General features: G+C 40.9%; 4 protein-coding genes across 4 annotated transcripts in view; 3 read left to right on the forward strand and 1 right to left on the reverse strand.

The window, feature by feature from the left end:
* The window catches only part of LOC124489102 (protein mono-ADP-ribosyltransferase PARP15-like), a 17,905-nt gene extending 16,960 nt beyond the window's left edge, over positions 1 to 945 (forward strand). Inside the window, exons 3-4 of the mRNA XM_047051756.1 lie at positions 1 to 132; positions 371 to 945. Coding sequence (XP_046907712.1) covers positions 57 to 132; positions 371 to 651 — 357 coding nt within the window. The 5' untranslated portion in view covers positions 1 to 56 and the 3' untranslated portion in view covers positions 652 to 945. The remainder of the gene's footprint in view (positions 133 to 370) is intronic.
* An 820-nt stretch (positions 946 to 1,765) lies between these two features.
* Positions 1,766 to 9,314, forward strand: LOC124489085 (calcium/calmodulin-dependent protein kinase II-like). The gene is made up of 11 exons (XM_047051730.1): positions 1,766 to 2,043; positions 3,717 to 3,807; positions 3,970 to 4,073; positions 4,919 to 5,002; positions 5,135 to 5,202; positions 5,446 to 5,532; positions 6,306 to 6,351; positions 6,531 to 6,695; positions 6,885 to 6,918; positions 7,079 to 7,112; positions 7,472 to 9,314. Exons 1-11 carry the CDS (start codon positions 1,924 to 1,926, stop codon positions 8,379 to 8,381), a joined length of 1,743 nt encoding a protein of 580 aa, XP_046907686.1. The 5' UTR covers positions 1,766 to 1,923; the 3' UTR covers positions 8,382 to 9,314.
* A 105-nt stretch (positions 9,315 to 9,419) lies between these two features.
* LOC124489098 (complement C1q-like protein 2) lies at positions 9,420 to 10,907 on the reverse strand. The gene is made up of 3 exons (XM_047051752.1): positions 10,612 to 10,907; positions 10,354 to 10,488; positions 9,420 to 10,235 (listed from the first exon to the last, which is right to left on the reverse strand). Exons 1-3 carry the CDS (start codon positions 10,802 to 10,804, stop codon positions 9,952 to 9,954), a joined length of 612 nt encoding a protein of 203 aa, XP_046907708.1. The 5' UTR covers positions 10,805 to 10,907; the 3' UTR covers positions 9,420 to 9,951.
* A 126-nt stretch (positions 10,908 to 11,033) lies between these two features.
* Positions 11,034 to 15,341, forward strand: LOC124489072 (kelch-like protein 33). Its single transcript, XM_047051705.1, has 4 exons — positions 11,034 to 12,806; positions 12,930 to 13,869; positions 13,965 to 14,135; positions 14,335 to 15,341. The coding sequence occupies exons 1-4, from the start codon at positions 12,143 to 12,145 to the stop codon at positions 14,864 to 14,866; spliced, it is 2,307 nt and encodes a 768-aa protein (XP_046907661.1). The 5' UTR covers positions 11,034 to 12,142; the 3' UTR covers positions 14,867 to 15,341.
* Positions 15,342 to 18,057: the final 2,716 nt, after the last annotated feature.

Consider the following 18,057-nt stretch of genomic DNA (forward strand, 5'->3'; position numbering starts at 1 on the left):
CTGTGTGTGAGAAGTGAATCAAAGCCAAGAACGGGGAGAGTGCGGTGGGTGAGAAGATGCTGTACCACGGCACCAAGAAGGACAGCTGTGCCCCCATAGAGATGTCGGGATTCAACAGGAGCTATGCTCACAGTAAGAAACAGCTGGTCTGGGTCATGTTTAGTTGAACTGCCTAGTGGTGTCCTATATAAAACTGATCTCACAATCTCCGCCTTTCTCTCTTCTCTTCTCTTCTCCCTTCTCTCTCTCTCTCTCTCTCTCTCTCTCTCTCTCTCTCTCTCTCTCTCTCTCTCGCTCTCTCGCTCTCTCTCGCTCTCTCTCGCTTTCTCTTGCTCTCTCGCTCTTTTTCTCTCTCTCCTATCTCCGACAGTCACTGCATTCGGAGTGGGCACATACTTTGCGGTGAAAGCTAGCTACTCAGCCAATGACAGATACTCTCCGCCGCATGACGGCGTGAAGCGTGTGTACGTGGCTCGCGTCCTGACCGGCCGCTACACGCTGGGAAACGGCACCATGAAGGTCACCCCTCCTCGCGGATCAGACCCCACCGACCGCTACGACAGCCTGGTGGACAACCAGCAGACCCCCAGCATGTTTGTCATCTTCCACGACGACCAGGCCTACCCAGAGTACCTCATCACCTTCTCCTGAGAACCTGCTGCTCGGCTCTGGTCTGGTGTCTGCTCCCCACCTCTAATTTCTGATAATTGGGATTGTGATACTCAAATTGTTCTTCAATTTCTAGAGTCTAGGGTGTAATATATGTGGTCATATAGATGCAAAGTGTATAAATGTAGAGTGATGTTGAGCGTTAAAAAAAGGTAATCTTCTTAAAACTCACGCTATTGGTTTAGGGAACCATGCTAAATGGCAATAGCAAAATGTGTTCACTTTACATTACATTACAATACTATAGTTTTAATCATTTAATTATAATGTATAACGTATATATAAAACTAATAAAATATAATTATTCACTTTATTTCACTTGTTTAATTACTATACTGCAGAAACCTCAGTGGATGTGAGTTGAGTGGATAGTTGTGGAGAGGTGACAATGAGATCAGCTTAAGTGTCTAGTTTCTTCCAAAACTACTCGTTGTGGAAGAAGGTTCTGTCCATCAGAATGGACTCCCCAGTGTGACTGTCAGTTAAGGTTCTATATATTTAATTTAACATTACGTTGACCATTCTTACTCTGATTTAACCCATAGAGTCAAATAACTAATTCTATTAGTATTGGTAAAATTTGGTTAATGTTAAAACACTGTTCGGTTTTCCCTTATCCTTCAGACATAGGGGATTTTTTTGTTGTTAACAATATTAACCCCCCTACAATATAATGAGGGACAATCTAAACTACTGATTTCAATTACCAAAGAACATGTGAAGTTACAGATTTCTCCCCCACCGTACAAGTCTTTTTTCATAACAACAGCATATTTACTCAGTTTAATGCATGTTGTTATGAAATGTGTTCAGCATATTTACACAGTTTAATGCATGTTGTTATGAAATGTGTTCAGCATATTTACACAGTTTAATGCATTCCTACATGTATCTCAGAGATCAATAAGATCAGCGTCACACTTTATCTTCTGCTCAGACACTATGCCTCAGCCATGGGTATGCTTTAATGCACTCTCATTTTCTGTAAGCAGAACCACACCTTACCTAGCAATAGCGACTCGGATTTAAACTTGCCATTGGTTGTGTGGTTGCCATCCCGAGCTAATCAAAAAAGGCTTCAGCGTTGGGTGTGGTACTGTACATAAAAAGGTAACCTGGAGAGTATCTAGTTGAGGTTTTGCTAGTTGTGGGAGCCTTAGAGTGTGTTAGGCAGGGACAATAGTTGCAGTTTGGGCAATTCAACACAAATCAAAACGCTATAGTTATGTTATAGTGAAACGCTATGTCGTAGTCATGGGAAAAGATAAAGACTATTTAAATGAGCATGGGTATACCAAAGTAGAAATGGTTGGCTTAGGGGGATTTGGCAAGGCGATATCCCAAGAAAATGGAAAAAATGTCATTATCAGGAAGGTGAGTACGTGATTAACCATTACTTTTTCTGTCAAAATCAGTCAAGATTTTTTTTTCATTTATCAAATATAATCACTTAAAATATGTATTAACCATCAACAATAAATCCAAAAATACAACAACATTCTAAAATAAAAGTTGCACAGCTTTTATCTAAAAAACAATCACTACCCTTGTGCTGCCTTCGGTTCATTGTGACCGACCTTTTGTACCACAACGGTAGGAAGGCAGTACAAGGGTTAAAGTTTATGCACACAAATACTAGATAACTGTTCAACTATATAATGACATATGTGACTCATACCGGACCTTGTCCCGGATATTATTCTGTGCTATTGTCTGGCAGTGCAGAAACTAAGAGGTGCATTTGTGGAAAGCAATTTACATTTGCGGAACTACTTTTCCATTTGCAAAACACGATTTACATTTGCAGAACGCGTTTTACATTTGTGGATCATCCTACACGCATTTGCACTACTTTTGGCCTTGTGTTGAATACATTTTCATCTTTGTTTACATGAAGTACATTCACATTTACATTTATTCATTTAGCAGACGCTTTTATCCAAAGCGACTTCCAAGAGAGAGCTTTACAAAGTGCATAGGTCACTGATAATAACAACAAGAAAGCATTGCAGGTAGCCAAAAACAGAAGTACAGAAGTACAGTTTGTGTAGTTATATAAACTAGTGCACAGTGTACGTAATGCAGTTGGTGATTAAGATTCCTTGACGTATAGATCAAATTGGTGGTACACACACAGATTCCTGGAATTATGTAAACGGAACAGTGCTCGCGATGATGTTGGTGACACACCCAGACTTCTGGAATTATAGATAGATAGTGCAGTGCCCGTGATGCAGCAGGTGATGACAGTTCTTCACAGTGGTTTTGGTATCTATATTTCTCAGATCATAATTTAAATTCTCTGTCATCTCTGAAGTACTTGTTCAACCTCCACACCTATTCAAGTCAAATTGCCAATGTTGTGGTAGCCCACATTCATTCAAATGATTATGTAGCCTTAATTTGTCTGCTGTTTCCTATGTTATAAATTGCTTGCAATTAAATGTTACGTTGATCCAAATTTGTTATATTGGTTTGCTACCACACCACAAACATCTAAACATTTATTTCATAACATAACAAGTCATTACCAGCCAGTTGTCATAATTTTAATTAATTCACCATAAAGCACTTGTACATTTGCAATGTGTTGGTAGTTTTGACATCAGTTTGACATTAATTTAAATGTAACACAATTCACTGATCTATACTGAAAGTAGGCTATATCCAATTTATATTGTCCTTCTGTTAGCTTACCAGCCCCTTTAAAAGCAGCTGAATATTGATTGTAAAAGCAAATTCGCTTCTAAATAACTGAACAGAATTTCATTATTTTCCTTTCTACTCTTAATTTAATTTATTTGGGATTGCCTTTGTTAATCACATGAGTCTATCGCGGCACTGCACTCCATTGGATTATAAAGAGGACACATGCAGAATATGAACTTTGCAGAGTGCCTGGTTCTTGAGCTGATCGTGGGACACTAATCCTATTCTAATTTTTATACACACACACACAAACACACACACAGATTCCTGGCATTTAAAGAGAGATTGATACACAGTGCATGTATTTTGTAATTGAAATACCTTCTTGGACGTTTTAGGTGCTATCAAATGAAAAGGCAAAAAAAGAAGTGTCCATCCTTCAAGCCATGGACCATCCCAACATTGTACACTATACAGAATTCTTTGAAGGTACAAACCAACGATGATATCACTACTTTTTGAATGTATTAAGCATATTAACTTGTTCGTATGTGTACTTACAGCATTTTTGATCAACTGTTACAAAATAATTGGCCTTGTATGGAATAAAAGCATATGTAGTGTTACTCTAATAATGGAATCTGTCAACAGAGCAAAAAAGCCTATACATAGTGATGGAGTACTGTGAAAGTGGAGATCTTTCAGATAGAATCAAGGATCAGAAAGAGAAAAATATAAATTACACAGAGGACCAGGTAATAACCTTTTGATCAGTTTTTTCATATCTGTTGAGCCGTATCCCAATATGGAACGCGTCATATGACCTGTGGGCACCTTACACAGTACTTTTGTTATCTGTGTAATCTGTGCTTTAATTCTCATGGGATCTGCAAAACATGACCTTTATACAGGCCTGGACTGGTAATCTGGCATACCGGGCAAATGGTCGGTGGGCCAACACACTTGGGGCCGATATATGATATTTAATATATATATATATTTTTTTATAAACTTAAAATTGGCCAACGACCGGCCCATAAAGCAGGGACAGCGGCCCATTGGTCCATTTTCCATACTGACACTGGGCTGGCCCAATCACATCTCTCAACAGGCTCTACCCCTCCCCCTCCGTTTCTTGTGTCAGATGCAGTGGCTCAGATATTTACAGGGACCGCAAGGATGGTGTACCGGTGGTGTCCGACCAATTGTGGTGGGCCGGTCTGAGCAAACGTGCCAGAGTCCAGCCCTGCCTTTATATGTTACATAGTAGTTGTAGATATTGGCCGGGTTTCCCAGATTCGTTAAGAAGCTCTTAACGCTAAAAGCTTCTTAGGAGCGTTCTAAGAGCGTTTGAGAGCGTTCTTAGAACGCCCCTAAGAAGCTCTTAGTGTTTAGAGCTTCTTAACGAATCTGGGAAACCCGGCCCTTGTCTGTTGCATTCTCTTGTAACACTGTCTGCAACATTTTCCATGTGCATGCAAACGTTGTACTTGACATAATGATGTTGTTAATTTTGTAGTCTGCAATTCATTTACTTTACTGTATGCCATGTGTGTGTGTGTGTGTATGTGTGTGTGTGTGTGTGTGTGTGTGTTTATAGATTACAGTGTGGTTTGTGCAGATATGCCAGGCTTTGGAGCATGTGCATGACAAGAAAGTCATGCACAGGAACATAAAGCCACAGGTACAGAAATATAAAATAATAACCAATGTAATAGTTGTCCATAATTCTGATGAACCTAACCTTGCATCATACTGTAATGACCAAATATTTAGAATACACAGAAATAACTATTACATATTTCTTATAATACAGAACATCTTTTTAACAAAGAATGGACAAATAAAACTGGGAAATTTTGGAATTTCAAAAATAAGCCAAAGGTTAGTAACCCATATTCATGGTTGAACTATATAACACTGCGACTTGTTGTATACAGTATGTGTGTGACATAATTATAAACATAAATAGTTTAAACAGTTGTTAATGTTCATCTGACATGAAGATAGCTTAATGCGAAAGTCCAGTTAGATAACATTTTTTTATAAAATAAAAATATATACATTTATATATTCTTAACTACATGACACTAATCATTTTATGTTTATTACTGCTTCTTTTCTCAGTTCTGATGGATTTACATGGACACAAATTGGAACTAAAGTTTATATGTGCCTGGAAGTTTTAAATAATCACCCTTACACAAACAAATGGTGTGTTATGAGTGGTTGATAATGCTTTATCTTGTGCTACATTTTACTTATAATAACTTTTATGATCATAAACTTAATTGAAATTAATATCTAGTGTGACGATCACACTAAGACCCACACATGTAGCTAGATCAGAGGAGTCGGACAGTATGATTTGCACAGCTCTGCATTTAAAGACTACCAAAAAATAAAAGGATAAAGTCAGATCACCTGTTTTTCGGAGGGATTGTTGCCGTCGGACGTTGTCCTTTTGTAACCCGGGAAACTTCTCTGGGATGTCTTGTTCTACTCCAGCACTGTTCAGCTGCATTGTCCCCTAAATTGCTGAGGAGCGGGAAACTTCAGGGGTGTTGAACTTGGAGAGCTTTGGTGCTGGAGGGAGGCGTGTCCCTGGTATTTAAGGCACCAAGCAGGATCGGGGGGGCATTGGGGGGCAATGCCCCCCCAAATGGAATGCTGTGCCCCCTCAAAAAATAATTTTGTTTAAGTAAAATTAAGAAAAACTGACATTGGCTATAAATTAAATATCAAGATGGCTACACTTTCCTGCAGAATATGCAGGTCTACTTTTATTTTGACTCTCATACATGCTTTGTAAATGCGTGCCCCCCTTGTGAATAAAATGCCCCCCCATTTAATTTGTTCCGGAGCCGAGTCTGGCACTTAGTCCCTATGGGGTTGCTCCACTAGCAAAACCCTGGTGTAAATCTGTAAAAAGACATACAAAAGTATGTGCAGGGAGCAATCCTACTCTCATACATTCTGTTTTACAGTGACATGTGGTCTTTGGGATGTGTGCTCTACGAACTATGCATGCTTGTGAGTTTTTGTTCATTATGGCCAACTCTGGTCACAATTGTTATTTGTTTTTTAATGGTTTGTACAGCCATATTAATAACCTCTTTCAATCATTGTATTAGGTGAAATGAAATGAAATCCATATTTATAGTTCAACAAGTCTAACACCAGCATACAAAACATGACTTTTCATTATGCAGCAACACTCAATGGGGAAGACTTCTATCTCCAAGAGTTATTCCAGTGAGCTTCAGGACCTGGTGAAGGAGCTACTGATGAAGAACCCTGAAGATCGACCATCTGTGAAGGAAGTACTGCAGAAACCCTTCATACAGCGACATATGCAAAGAGCCACCACAGCCAAGGTACTGAAGAGTACATATTATAATTAAATATTAGCTCAGATATCATTGTGGAGATACAGTAAAGTGTTCTGAAATCTGATATGTAATGCTGTTGCCTGTCTCAAAGTATATTGTCTGGAACAATGGATGGAAAAAAAGTTACCCCAGAATTAAACTATCTTGAGATAAAATGTTCTATTTACTCTGTAGGTCATGCAAAATGTGGAAATGGAAGAAGCGATCGGTACAGTATAGTGATCTTGCATTTAAATTTTTTTAAATTGTAACTACTTCTTTATACTTCTTTTCCAGAGTCAGATCAGTAAATATTTCATAACTACATTTTTGCTACTTATTCTTTAAAATATTATAAAGGTCATTTAATTATTTTATTGTTTTCTCAGGTGTCACTGACAGTGAGAGCATTTTGGCTGACAGGTAAAGAAAATATATCATTGTTTTCTTTTGTTTACTTTTACTGTAAGAATATGCAAATTTGCACAAGATTATGCAGTGGTAGTGATGTACTGGTTTGGAAACCCCCCCCCAAAAAAATAAACTGTACCGATGCAGGTGCATACAAGGTGTCTACAAAACAAAGCTACAGTGCTGTAACAGGTGAAATAGCTTTGTAGTGAAATATACCTTTTGTGCATCGAAAGAGTTAAAGCTGAGGTGGTCTTTAGACTTTAATTTTTTACAAACCATAACCCACCACATAAATGTAGTCAATATATACAAATGTAAAAAACCTATTGGAAATGTTGACCATCACTGTGTTGTGCCTTTCCCCTCAGATCCGAAGAGGATGCAATTGCTGCATTTAATTATTCTGTCCTTATACTCTCGACATACTCAGAAAAATGTTTTGATGATCTTCAGAAAATCATCAAAGATTTGTATGCCTTGGCTGATGAGTTTGAAAACCAACACAAGAACTCCACCATAGGCAGTTTGAGTGGGGGTGTTATGGGTGCAGCAGGTGGGATAACCTCCATAGTGGGTTTAGTTCTGGCTCCTTTCACTCTTGGTGCCTCTCTGATCGTCACTGGAGTGGGAATAGGGGTAGCTGTGGCTGGTGGGGCTGTTGGTGCCACTTCAAACATAACTGGCATGGTCGAACAATCCAACTTTCGCAAGATTGTGGAAGAGAAATGTCAGGAGTTTAACACCAAAATAGACCCCATGATTATGGCTCTTACAGAAATTGAAAGTTGCAGTACATCTTTCCAGCAGTTTCTTAATGATGAGTCAACTTCATCCACAACCGGTATGGTGGTTTCCAGGGCTTTCAAATTGGGTGGTGTAGTACCAGAGGTGGTGCGTCTGGCTCAGGTAGCGAGCATAGGCAGAGTAGCTGCCCAGGCAGCTAAAGCGGTGCGTGTGGCATCAGCACTCACAGGGGTCCTGTCTGGGCTCTTCCTCATCATGGATGTAGCCTTCATAGTAAAAGATTCCAGAGAGATCCATGAAATCAATACTATGAGAGAAAACAGTAACACCAATGCCAATCCAGGAAACTCAGGGACAAGAACAAGCAGTGCTGATCTACTGGAAGAAGTAGAAGAAGAGAAAGTTCCCAGGTCAAACACATTAAAACTAATAAAAGAAATCAGAGAGATTGCCGGACATTATCAGACAGCCCTTGATGAGGTGAGAATAGCAAAAACTATGTTAGAAAGTGAGCAGACAAAATGTTCCTATTAGGAAACGTCATCGCGTTCTTCAATATTGTCTCCAACATATCCCACTGGATCCTCAGATTTTCTCAAAGGGGTGAAGGAACCTAGTCCTGTAAAAAACATCTGTGTTGCGACATTTTCAAAATATTTTCTAAAGTAGCATAAATTCTGTGCCTGATTGGTAAATGATATGACTTGCATTATCACAACTGTAATGAACTTTACATTTTACTGTTATGATAATTGTTACTCATTTTTGTAGTAATTTAGCCAACGCTTGAACCTCTAAGATTATATTCCTGCTGTCCTTTTTGGTGGTGGTGGTTCAACACTTGTGGAAATGAAACCACGGCACCTATTTACTGATACATAAGCTAGCGTTAAGGCTCAAACAGAGTTCTCTTTAATGTTTGTAAATATTAAGGAGATGTTTTCTGCTAAGCTCTAAGTGTATTTTCCATATATGTCATTTCTATATGCATTGAACATATATTACATATTGTATTTTAAAACATGAGCATACTTTGAATTATGTGTTTCATCTTAACCTGTGATGTTCTGTGAAACAAATATTATGATTGTACTTGATACTTTTCTTTGTGTAATAGTTTGTGTTTGTATTTGACCTTCTATCCATATGCAGAACATATATATACATCTATAAATTATTCTATTATACAATACAAGAAGTGCCAGACTGATTCTGAATCTTGTATTAGAAGTGCCAGACTGAATCCGAATCCTGTACTGGAAGTGCCAGACTGAATCTGAATCCTGTACTGGACGTGCCAGACTGAATCTGAATCCTGTACTGGAAGTGCCAGACTGAATCCGAATCCTGTACTGGAAGTGCCAGACTGAATCCGAATCCTGTACTGGAAGTGCCAGACTGAATCTCTGCTTCCCCACAGTGGCCTGCAGCTGCACCAGCATCACACTCAGGTCCCTCAGCTCAGCATGGCAGCTGGATCACAGGACATCATCCATCAAACTGTCACAGATCACACTGAGCCTCTGATGAATTGTGTTTCCTTTCTTCCTTCTTTATAGTCATTTGTTTTTGACTGAAAACTTACTCAGCCACTTTTGTAAGAGAGAGAGAGGCCTAGGAAATGTTTGCTTTTGCAACGTTTTGAGTCCTCAGTAAAAAAAACTATTGTAACCACTAAAATGCATTACACTTAGGCTGCACACAACCTATTTCAATGCAAGATCTCTTTGAAATTGCCATCATGCATTAATGTAATGTTATAAAAGTGATAACAAATTTAAAGGTGTCAACGGTAACTAGCCGATGTTTGAAGTTGTCTTTATGCTGGTTGAGATTTTACCATCAGTAAATAACCCAATAATGTATTATTTATTATTTCCCCTTCAATTTTATTGCAAACATTTTATACAAGTGTCATTATATCATAAAATGTCCATGTATGTAAGTTACAAAGAACATTGTATAGGATGTGGGATTATTATTGTTATAGGCCATGGTATCTTTGCATCAATTTGGTTGCACGAATTGTTGAACAGCAGGCAAACATTTTCACAAATTACAGTTTTCTCTCAAATTGTAGGCATCTCATTCTGGTATTATCTAATCACATGTTTTCCTTCATGGGAAAGAGAAGAAAACCACTGAATGAGGAGTAGTGGTTGACATTATCACTAATGTGAAGTCCTTTCCAAAGCATTACATTAACCTGCTCTCCCACTTCTAACATGAGGGTGGCGCTGTTGGACGAGGACTTGGCACTTCCTTCTCCATTGTCGTACCAAGACACAATTTTCTGTCCATTTTTGGTCAAACTGCCTCCTGTGACATCCCAGTCAAAAGCAGTAAAGGTAAAATGGTAGATTCCTCTGACTAGGGCAGTAAACATTCCTTCAGATAAAGGGAATGAAACATATTTATACATAAATGTATCACCTTATTAACCATAAAGTGTTATAATGACCACCATATTAACAACTGGATACTGTATAATTACAAGGTGACTTACCTGAGGATGGATTGTAGGAATTCCCAATGTTTATGAGAACACGCCGGAAGACAAGGGGATAATCTTTATTAAACGGTCCAATTTTAACATCAGAACCCCCTCCCAGTGTTGCAGAAAATGCCACGTGAGGTCTCTCTATGGAAATGTAAAAGAAAATAGGAACATTAGATATCATATTGTAGCAGATAAAGTAAAAGGTCCACTGGATGTAAAGCTCATTTTCAATATATGTCCCCAAAAGGTTTTTTAATCGTTTACCTTGATTTATTCTCTTTAGTTCATTCACCGCAGTGTTCAGTGTTGACACTTGGCTCTTGCTGGCTTCCATCTTCACTTTCATGTCTTCCAGGGCTCTGACAGCCGTCTCCAGCCTCTCCCCCATGGCTCCCAGCTCTCTCAGCACCGTGTGGAGGGTCAGTTCACAGCTCAGCTGGTTTGTTATTGTGGTCATCCTCTCATCTCCCCGGCTGGGAGTCTCCACCTCACCAGCCTGGTCTGGGTGAGCCTGCTCTGGTGTGATGTCGTTCTCACTGACTTCTCCTCCTCCGTCCTCGGACAGAGAGGCAGACACACAGAAGCAGCAGTAGCAGAAGGTGACTCAGGTTACTGTCTCTCTTCATTTTGCAGTTGAACGCTGTACCTGACAGTTTCACAGTCCTCTGCTAACTCTGTTCTAACTCAGACTGTAGACCCATTTTATACACGTTGTAGTACCTGTTATCTTGCCTAAATGAGAGGGTGTACTTATAATAAATAGCAAGGGTCATAACTGATACTGAGGAAGGTGCCCTGTGTTTTATCAATGATATTGGCAATTAAACTCAGACACTAACAGACAGTTTCCCAGACATGGATTAAGACTACACCTAAATTAAGAACACAATTCATGATCTCCAGTGACAAATGCTTTTAGTCTGCTGGGGAAACTGAGCCTTTATGTGGTATTACATTTCAGTTGAAAAATAAAAATTATGTAATGGAGATTGAGCTTTGTGAATGTGCAATGTTGCGGTAACTCACTGTCAAATGTAACTTTGAATTTAAAGAGATTCTGTTGAATGCATTGTTACGTGGTGATTTTAAACATCCACAGCCTGATTATACCACTGCAGAGGTCAAACAAAGGTCATCACAACAACAAAAACAAAGGTCATCATAAAGTTGATTTGAACCTTTTCACACAACGATATGTTCTATACTGGATAACGGCACTGTTGTAAACGCTGCACGTGTCTGATAACGTCGGACCAAATTATTGTGATCTTCGGTTTGTTTTTTAGTTTATGTATTTCAGCGTGCAGACAGATGATTGACGAAGTGAAGGTTAAATTCAAAGAATATCTACCACATTTCTTTTATAACTCTGATGAGAAACATGTAGGCCTTTAGACTTTGGGCTTATAGAGTCCAGTTGCTGGCAATCTACCAATAGACTAACAGGGTTTTCCAGCAGCACACAGCTTTAGCACCTGTTATAGCGCTGAAACTACACTGGTCTACTGTTATTCAAACCACATGACCTCACTTATTGCTGACTCACATTGAGACTTTTGAATCGCATGCAGTTTAATGTCATACAGGCCGGAGTTCTGACTGAAACAAAACCCCTGTGACCCAGCACCTAAGATTAGCTGCTTGTTGATGTCGGATGACCCCTCTGAGATGCTGTGGCGTACTAAGACAAGCAGACAGACAGACAGACAGACTGACCAACCAAGAGTAGAAGCATCTTTGACAGACAGAAAGACAGATAAGCCCTGGGGGATGAAATGTAAATAAGAGACCCTCTATGAGTGAAAGGGATTTTTTTCCAGAGGGTTTAGTCGGGAAAGGAGCTCTAAGGGACGGAGTGATGCATTGTCGGAGCAGTAACCATGGAGATGACATAAGCATGAGAAAAGTGTATGGTAGACAAACGTACGCTAAAGAGCTCTTCCAGACCTTGGAGGGTTTCAGGGACTCCTCTCTGCTCACTGACCTGACTCTGAGCACTGAGGATGGGCTGAGCTTCCAGGTCCACTCCCCTGTCCTGGCTGCTGTCAGCTCCCTGGTCCACCACAGTCTGCAGGACGGGGATGCAGAGTGGGAGAAGAGGGGAGGATCTGTTGATGGTGACACACAGAGAGAGGTGTCGATGGTTCTGGGTCCTGGGATGGACCGTGTAGGGCTGGCGGGGGTGCTGGAGTTTGCCTACACTGGGGTCATAGCAGCCTTGAACACAGGAAATCTGGTCCAGATCCAGACTGCAGCTCAAGTACTGGGAGTTCCCAGAGTTCTGGAGCTCTGTAGAGAGGAAGAGGAGAAGATGAAGATAGGAGGACAGAAGAAGACAGAGGAGAGGAAAATCTCAGCTGCAGAACAGATGGAGATCAGTCTTCAGTCCATCAGACAGCTGTGGACACAGAGAGTAGGCTGTGATGTCGTACTGGGGGTGGATGGAACTTCTTTTTATGGTAGGTACAATTTCTTCTTCATCTACATGTAGTGGTGAAAACTGTATATGGAGTATTATGCAAATTGAGCACATTTAGCTGAGACGAACCAGAAATAAATCATTGTGCATTTCCTTCTGCTAGCTCACAGAGTTGTCCTGGCTGCCAGTAGTGCTTATTTCAGAGCAATGTTCACCAGTGGGATGAAAGAATCCCAGCAGTACTGTGTGACTCTCCCCTTCCTGTTGGCATCGGAGCTGGAGATCCTGATTGGTTGCTCGCACAGCGGGTCACTTTCTCTCAATTGGGACTGTGTCTTTGAGGTCGGCTGCACCGCCCTCCGGCTACAGTTCCAGGCCGCCTTCTCACTGTGCATCGACTTCCTGCAACAGGAAATAGGCATCAACTCCTGCCTGGATGTGGCGTCCTTCGCTGAGGAGTTTGGGATGGCAGATCTTCTCAAAACAGCCGACAACTTTGTCCTCCGGAACTTCAATAAGGTCTCAGTCACAGAGAAGTTCAAAGACTTGCCCTTTAAAAAGCTTCGTAAGTTCCTGAGAAGCCTTTACCTCTGTGTGTCTTCTGAACTTGTCGTATTTAAGGCAGTGGTGTCCTGGATCGAGGTCAATCCCATGACCAGTCATAGACTGATTAGAGAGCTGCTGAAAACTGTTCTGTTCCCTTTAATGACCTTCACAGACTTTAAAGAGATCAAAGCCATGAAAATATGGACTGATTGCAACTCTGTTTATCTCTTGAAGACCTTTCTGAAAAAATTCTGGTCTTATCGCTTTGCCTCAGACAACCATTACAGGATCTACCTACCCACAGAGACATTGGTCTTGGTAGGTGGAAACCAGTTCTGTGAGGATACACAGGTACATATTCCTAGCCAAGAATTGTGGTTTGGTAATTCCCTGAGGAACCATATTGGCATTGTGAAGAGTGTGGAGTGGAGGAAGCTGGGAGAGATACCAGAGACACCCAGGGTTAGTCATGAGGTGGTGGTTCTGGAGGGGAAGTTGTTCGTGGTCGGAGGCAGGAAGTTCTGGAATAGATCGGACGCCCTGAGCTCAGCCTGGCGGTGAGCTGAACCATCAAAGGTTTCATCTTTGAAGTTCAAACTTTCATTGAATTTATTGTTCTCATTATTGTTTCTTCAATTCTGACTCTCATCAGGTACGACCCAGCTACAAATGAATGGCAGAAGCTGGCCGACATGCAGGAGCCAAGGTTCTCCTTCTCTGTGGTTGCTGTGGATGGTTTGATATATGCCATAGGAGGAGACTTCGAATACCAGGCTAACTTTGACAGGGTGGATCGCTACTGCCCAAAGACAGACTCCTGGAGGTGAGATGGAAGGGGAACGTTTTGACACATTGGTTTGATGAAATGGTTCTTGATGGAATTAAAAAGCCTTGTTTGTATAGGGGTTTTAGGGCAATCTGACAGGGAAAGCCAACTAAATATTAAATAGTCACAATTACAAATATTGTGACCTAAAGTATTTTAAGTTTGCATTAAAAAACATAACCTACCTTCCTTTCAGCTCCTGCAAACCTCTGGACTCTGCCTTGAGCGGCCACTCTGCCTCAGTGCTGGACGGCCAGATCTTCATCTCAGGAGGCTTCAACTGCAACTATGAGTGTCAAGTGTCCATGTTCCTCTACCACCCAGAGAGAGGAACCACCTACCTGACTGACATGATCCAACCCCGGGCCTTACACTGCATGGAGACCCTCAATAACCGCCTGTACGTGACAGGTGGTATCTCCGCTGATGCCCAGAGGGGCTACTTTGACCAGCTGTCCTGTGAGGTGTACGACCCTGGGAGGGACTCCTGGAGCTCCATCTCCCCCCTGACCGTCCCTCACGTTGGCCCAGCCTCGGCAGTCCTGGAGGGGAAGCTGTACGTGCTGGGAGGGTACTGCCAGGAGGACAACAGGGAGTCCAAGCTGGTGCACCGCTACGATCCCAGCAGCCAGTGCTGGGAGAACATGGGCAGTATGCCTGGACCCAGCATCGCTTTACAAGCATGTGTGCTTTCCCTGCCGGCACATCTGAGACAATTACCTCATTAAATTAACCAGTGTAGTTTCATGCACCATTGGCATTAGAGGGATTTTTTGGGCACTTTAGTTTAACAGAAAAATACTAATGATCATGATTGTATTTCAGAAACTTCAGAAAAAGAAATCTATGTCAGCTCCAGTTAGCATGTAGCTATGAAAAGTATTGGGGACGGGCTCAATGTATTCAAAGCTCGGCATTTACCTGAAATAACGTGGTTTGTAAGACTGATTTTGTTGTTTATTTTTTTCTAGTATTCTACAAGCGGTGTTTTATAAATACTGTTGTTTGTCTTTCGTTTTTTAATATTTCAGATACTAAAGTATAAAAGTGGCAGTGGCATTTACATCATTATAGATTATATACATGCACTTGTCGAGATGTAACCACTTTAAACAAACTACTTTAAATGTTGTGTTTCTGCAAATTTTCTGTGAAATAAATACAAAGATTGTACTTCAAATTATTCTTTTGTGCAGGTTTTTTTTGGGGGGGGGGTTGTTGAGAGAACTTCTATCTATACAGGAAAGATCTATATATATGATTCTATTCTACAATAGTATGAAGTAGTACTTGACTGAATCTAAACCTTGTACTGGAAGTTCCAGACTGAATCTGAATCTTGTACCAGAAGTGCCAGACTGAATCTGAATCTCGTACTGGAAGTGCCAGACTGAATCTCTGCTTCCCCACAGTGGCCTGCAGCTGCACCAGCATCACACTCAGGTCCCTCAGCTCAACAAGGAAGCTGGATAAGCAGGACATCATCCATCAAACTGTCACACGTGTTACACTGAGCATCTGATAAACAGTTTTTTTCCCCTCCTTATAGACATTTGTTTTTTACTCAAAATTTACCACTTAACTAAATGTTTGCTGTTGCAAAGTTTTGATTATTTTTTTTGGACAATTTCTAACCGTTAAAATAGATTGCACTTAGGCGGCATGCAACCTATGTCAATGCAAGATCTTTTTGAAATTGCCATCAATCATTAATGACATGCATCTGATGAACTGTTTTTCCCTTTCTTCATTCTTTCAATTCAAATCTAAAATATTTTTATAGACCTTTTTACGCGCAAGCATGTCACAAAGGGCTTCACATACTCCCATAGAACTGCTCTCAACCAACCTAAACCCTCAGGCAGGGCCGTACGCAGGCCCCAAAAAATACTGAGGTCATGAGTCAGAACTTCTAGGCGGGTTCGGGGGCATGCTCCCCCGGATTTTTTTTAAATTACATTATTTAAATATGGCCATTTTCTCTTATTGAGTCTTAAGGAGCAAAAACATCATCATTATGACATTTCAATATGGGGCGGTGTGGAGCTTTTGAAATTTTGAGGTAAACATGGGGCATTCTGAGGCTTTTTGAAGGACCTTTATGGGACTCATGAAGTAAGGGCAAGTTACCACAATTTTTTTTAAATTATTATTATATGGCAACGACGGTACGAGCGTTTTGATTGGATAACGGGTAGTCACCCCAGCGTGTTGCCCTCCTCGCCGGTCAATACGGATCCGTATTGCCCTCTGACGTCAGCTTCAAAATGAGCGATATCGACGAGTCAGCTGCTGAGTTTTACTATCCAGATGATGCTGAAAAGCTTTGTCATCGAAAGTGAGGATGAAGACCAGACTCTTTGAATCACTTGTGTCGTTATTTTGTGATGAAATTAAAGCCATTTTAGCAGAACCATGTTGTCCGCTTTCTATCAAAAGTAATGAGTTGCTTGGCAACACATGAAACACACCGTGAGAAGACTTAAGAGCTAGCTACAATTACCCTAAAGGTACCATTTATTTTCGTTTACAAAATGAAAAGAATCTAAAATTGCCATATAATAAACTACTAACTAACCTCGACCGTTCGGTCATGCCGGGAAATATCAAACTGAGGCTGGAACGTATCGACCGAGCGATAGCGAGTCAGTTTGATATTTCCCAATTGCCACTGAATTTCATTTTCAATCAATCACATCAATGACATATCATATCAATCGCAAAATGAATGTTGATTCAACCGGTGGAAATTGATTGACCACCGGTACAGTACTGACGGAGTTAACCAAACTTTGATTTGATGTTCCCTTATCTGAGTAGTACGCTGCTGCAATACAATATTTCCACATGAAAATGAATCTTTCTTCTCACAGTCATCTGCCACTTAAACTTCTCTTAACCTACATGTTTAGTTTGCTGCGCTCCTCTTCCAGTGACTGTAACTAACATAGGCTATTCACTAACAGTAGCGGTATGTCTATGGCGGTAACATCAGCGTCCGACTTGTGTTTGGTGGTTACCATAACGACAGTACGTTTTGTTGATGACGCGCAGCACATATGTCCAAACTCTTGAGCTACTCGGCTCTTCAAGTATAAAATCACGTTACGGTTTGTGGGAGACCAAGATCATCGTCCTGCAGTCAGTTTCACGTGTACTTTATTTTGAGTTTATATACCACGATTTAAGCAAAAAAAAAACAGAAATACGAAAAAAAATACCGAGGACACGACCTCGGTGTCCTCAATGGTAGTTACGGCCCTGCCCTCAGGGAAGACAAGAAAAAACTCCCTGAAAAACTCACAGAGGAGAAAAAATTGAAGAAACCTTGGGAGGAGCAATTCAGTGAGGGATCCCCTCCTCCATCCTCCAGAGACAGTTGGTAAAAGAGAGGAGCAGGACACAGGATTCTTTCCAGTCATTTGTTTGTTGGAAAGACATGCGGGTGACAATAGTGTGTGAATGATTGAGGCGTACCACATGAAACCTTTACATGTTTAGTTGTTAATGTCAAATAGGTCAAGTAGAAACCAGAAGCTAGTGAAGAATCCATGCAGTAGCCACTTCAGTCGCTGCATGCAGTTTACTGTCATACAGGCCGGAGTTCTGACTGAAACAGAACCCCTGTGACCCAGTACCTAAGAATAGCTGCTTGTTGATGTCGATGTTGATTTGATGCCCCCTCTGAGATACTGTGGGGCACTAAGACAGGCAGACAGACAAACAGACAGACAGACAGACAGACAGACAGACACACAGACAAGCAGACAGACAGGCAGACAGGCAGGCACAGACAGATAGACTGACAAACCTAGAGTAGAAGCATCAGAGAAAGACATGAAAGCCCTGGAGGATGACATGTAAATAAGAGACCCTCTACGAGTGAAAGAGATTTTTTTCCAGGCAAAGAGCTCACATT

This window comes from Hypomesus transpacificus, unplaced genomic scaffold, assembly GCF_021917145.1.
Source record: "Hypomesus transpacificus isolate Combined female unplaced genomic scaffold, fHypTra1 scaffold_170, whole genome shotgun sequence".
Classification (NCBI taxonomy): domain Eukaryota; kingdom Metazoa; phylum Chordata; class Actinopteri; order Osmeriformes; family Osmeridae; genus Hypomesus; species Hypomesus transpacificus.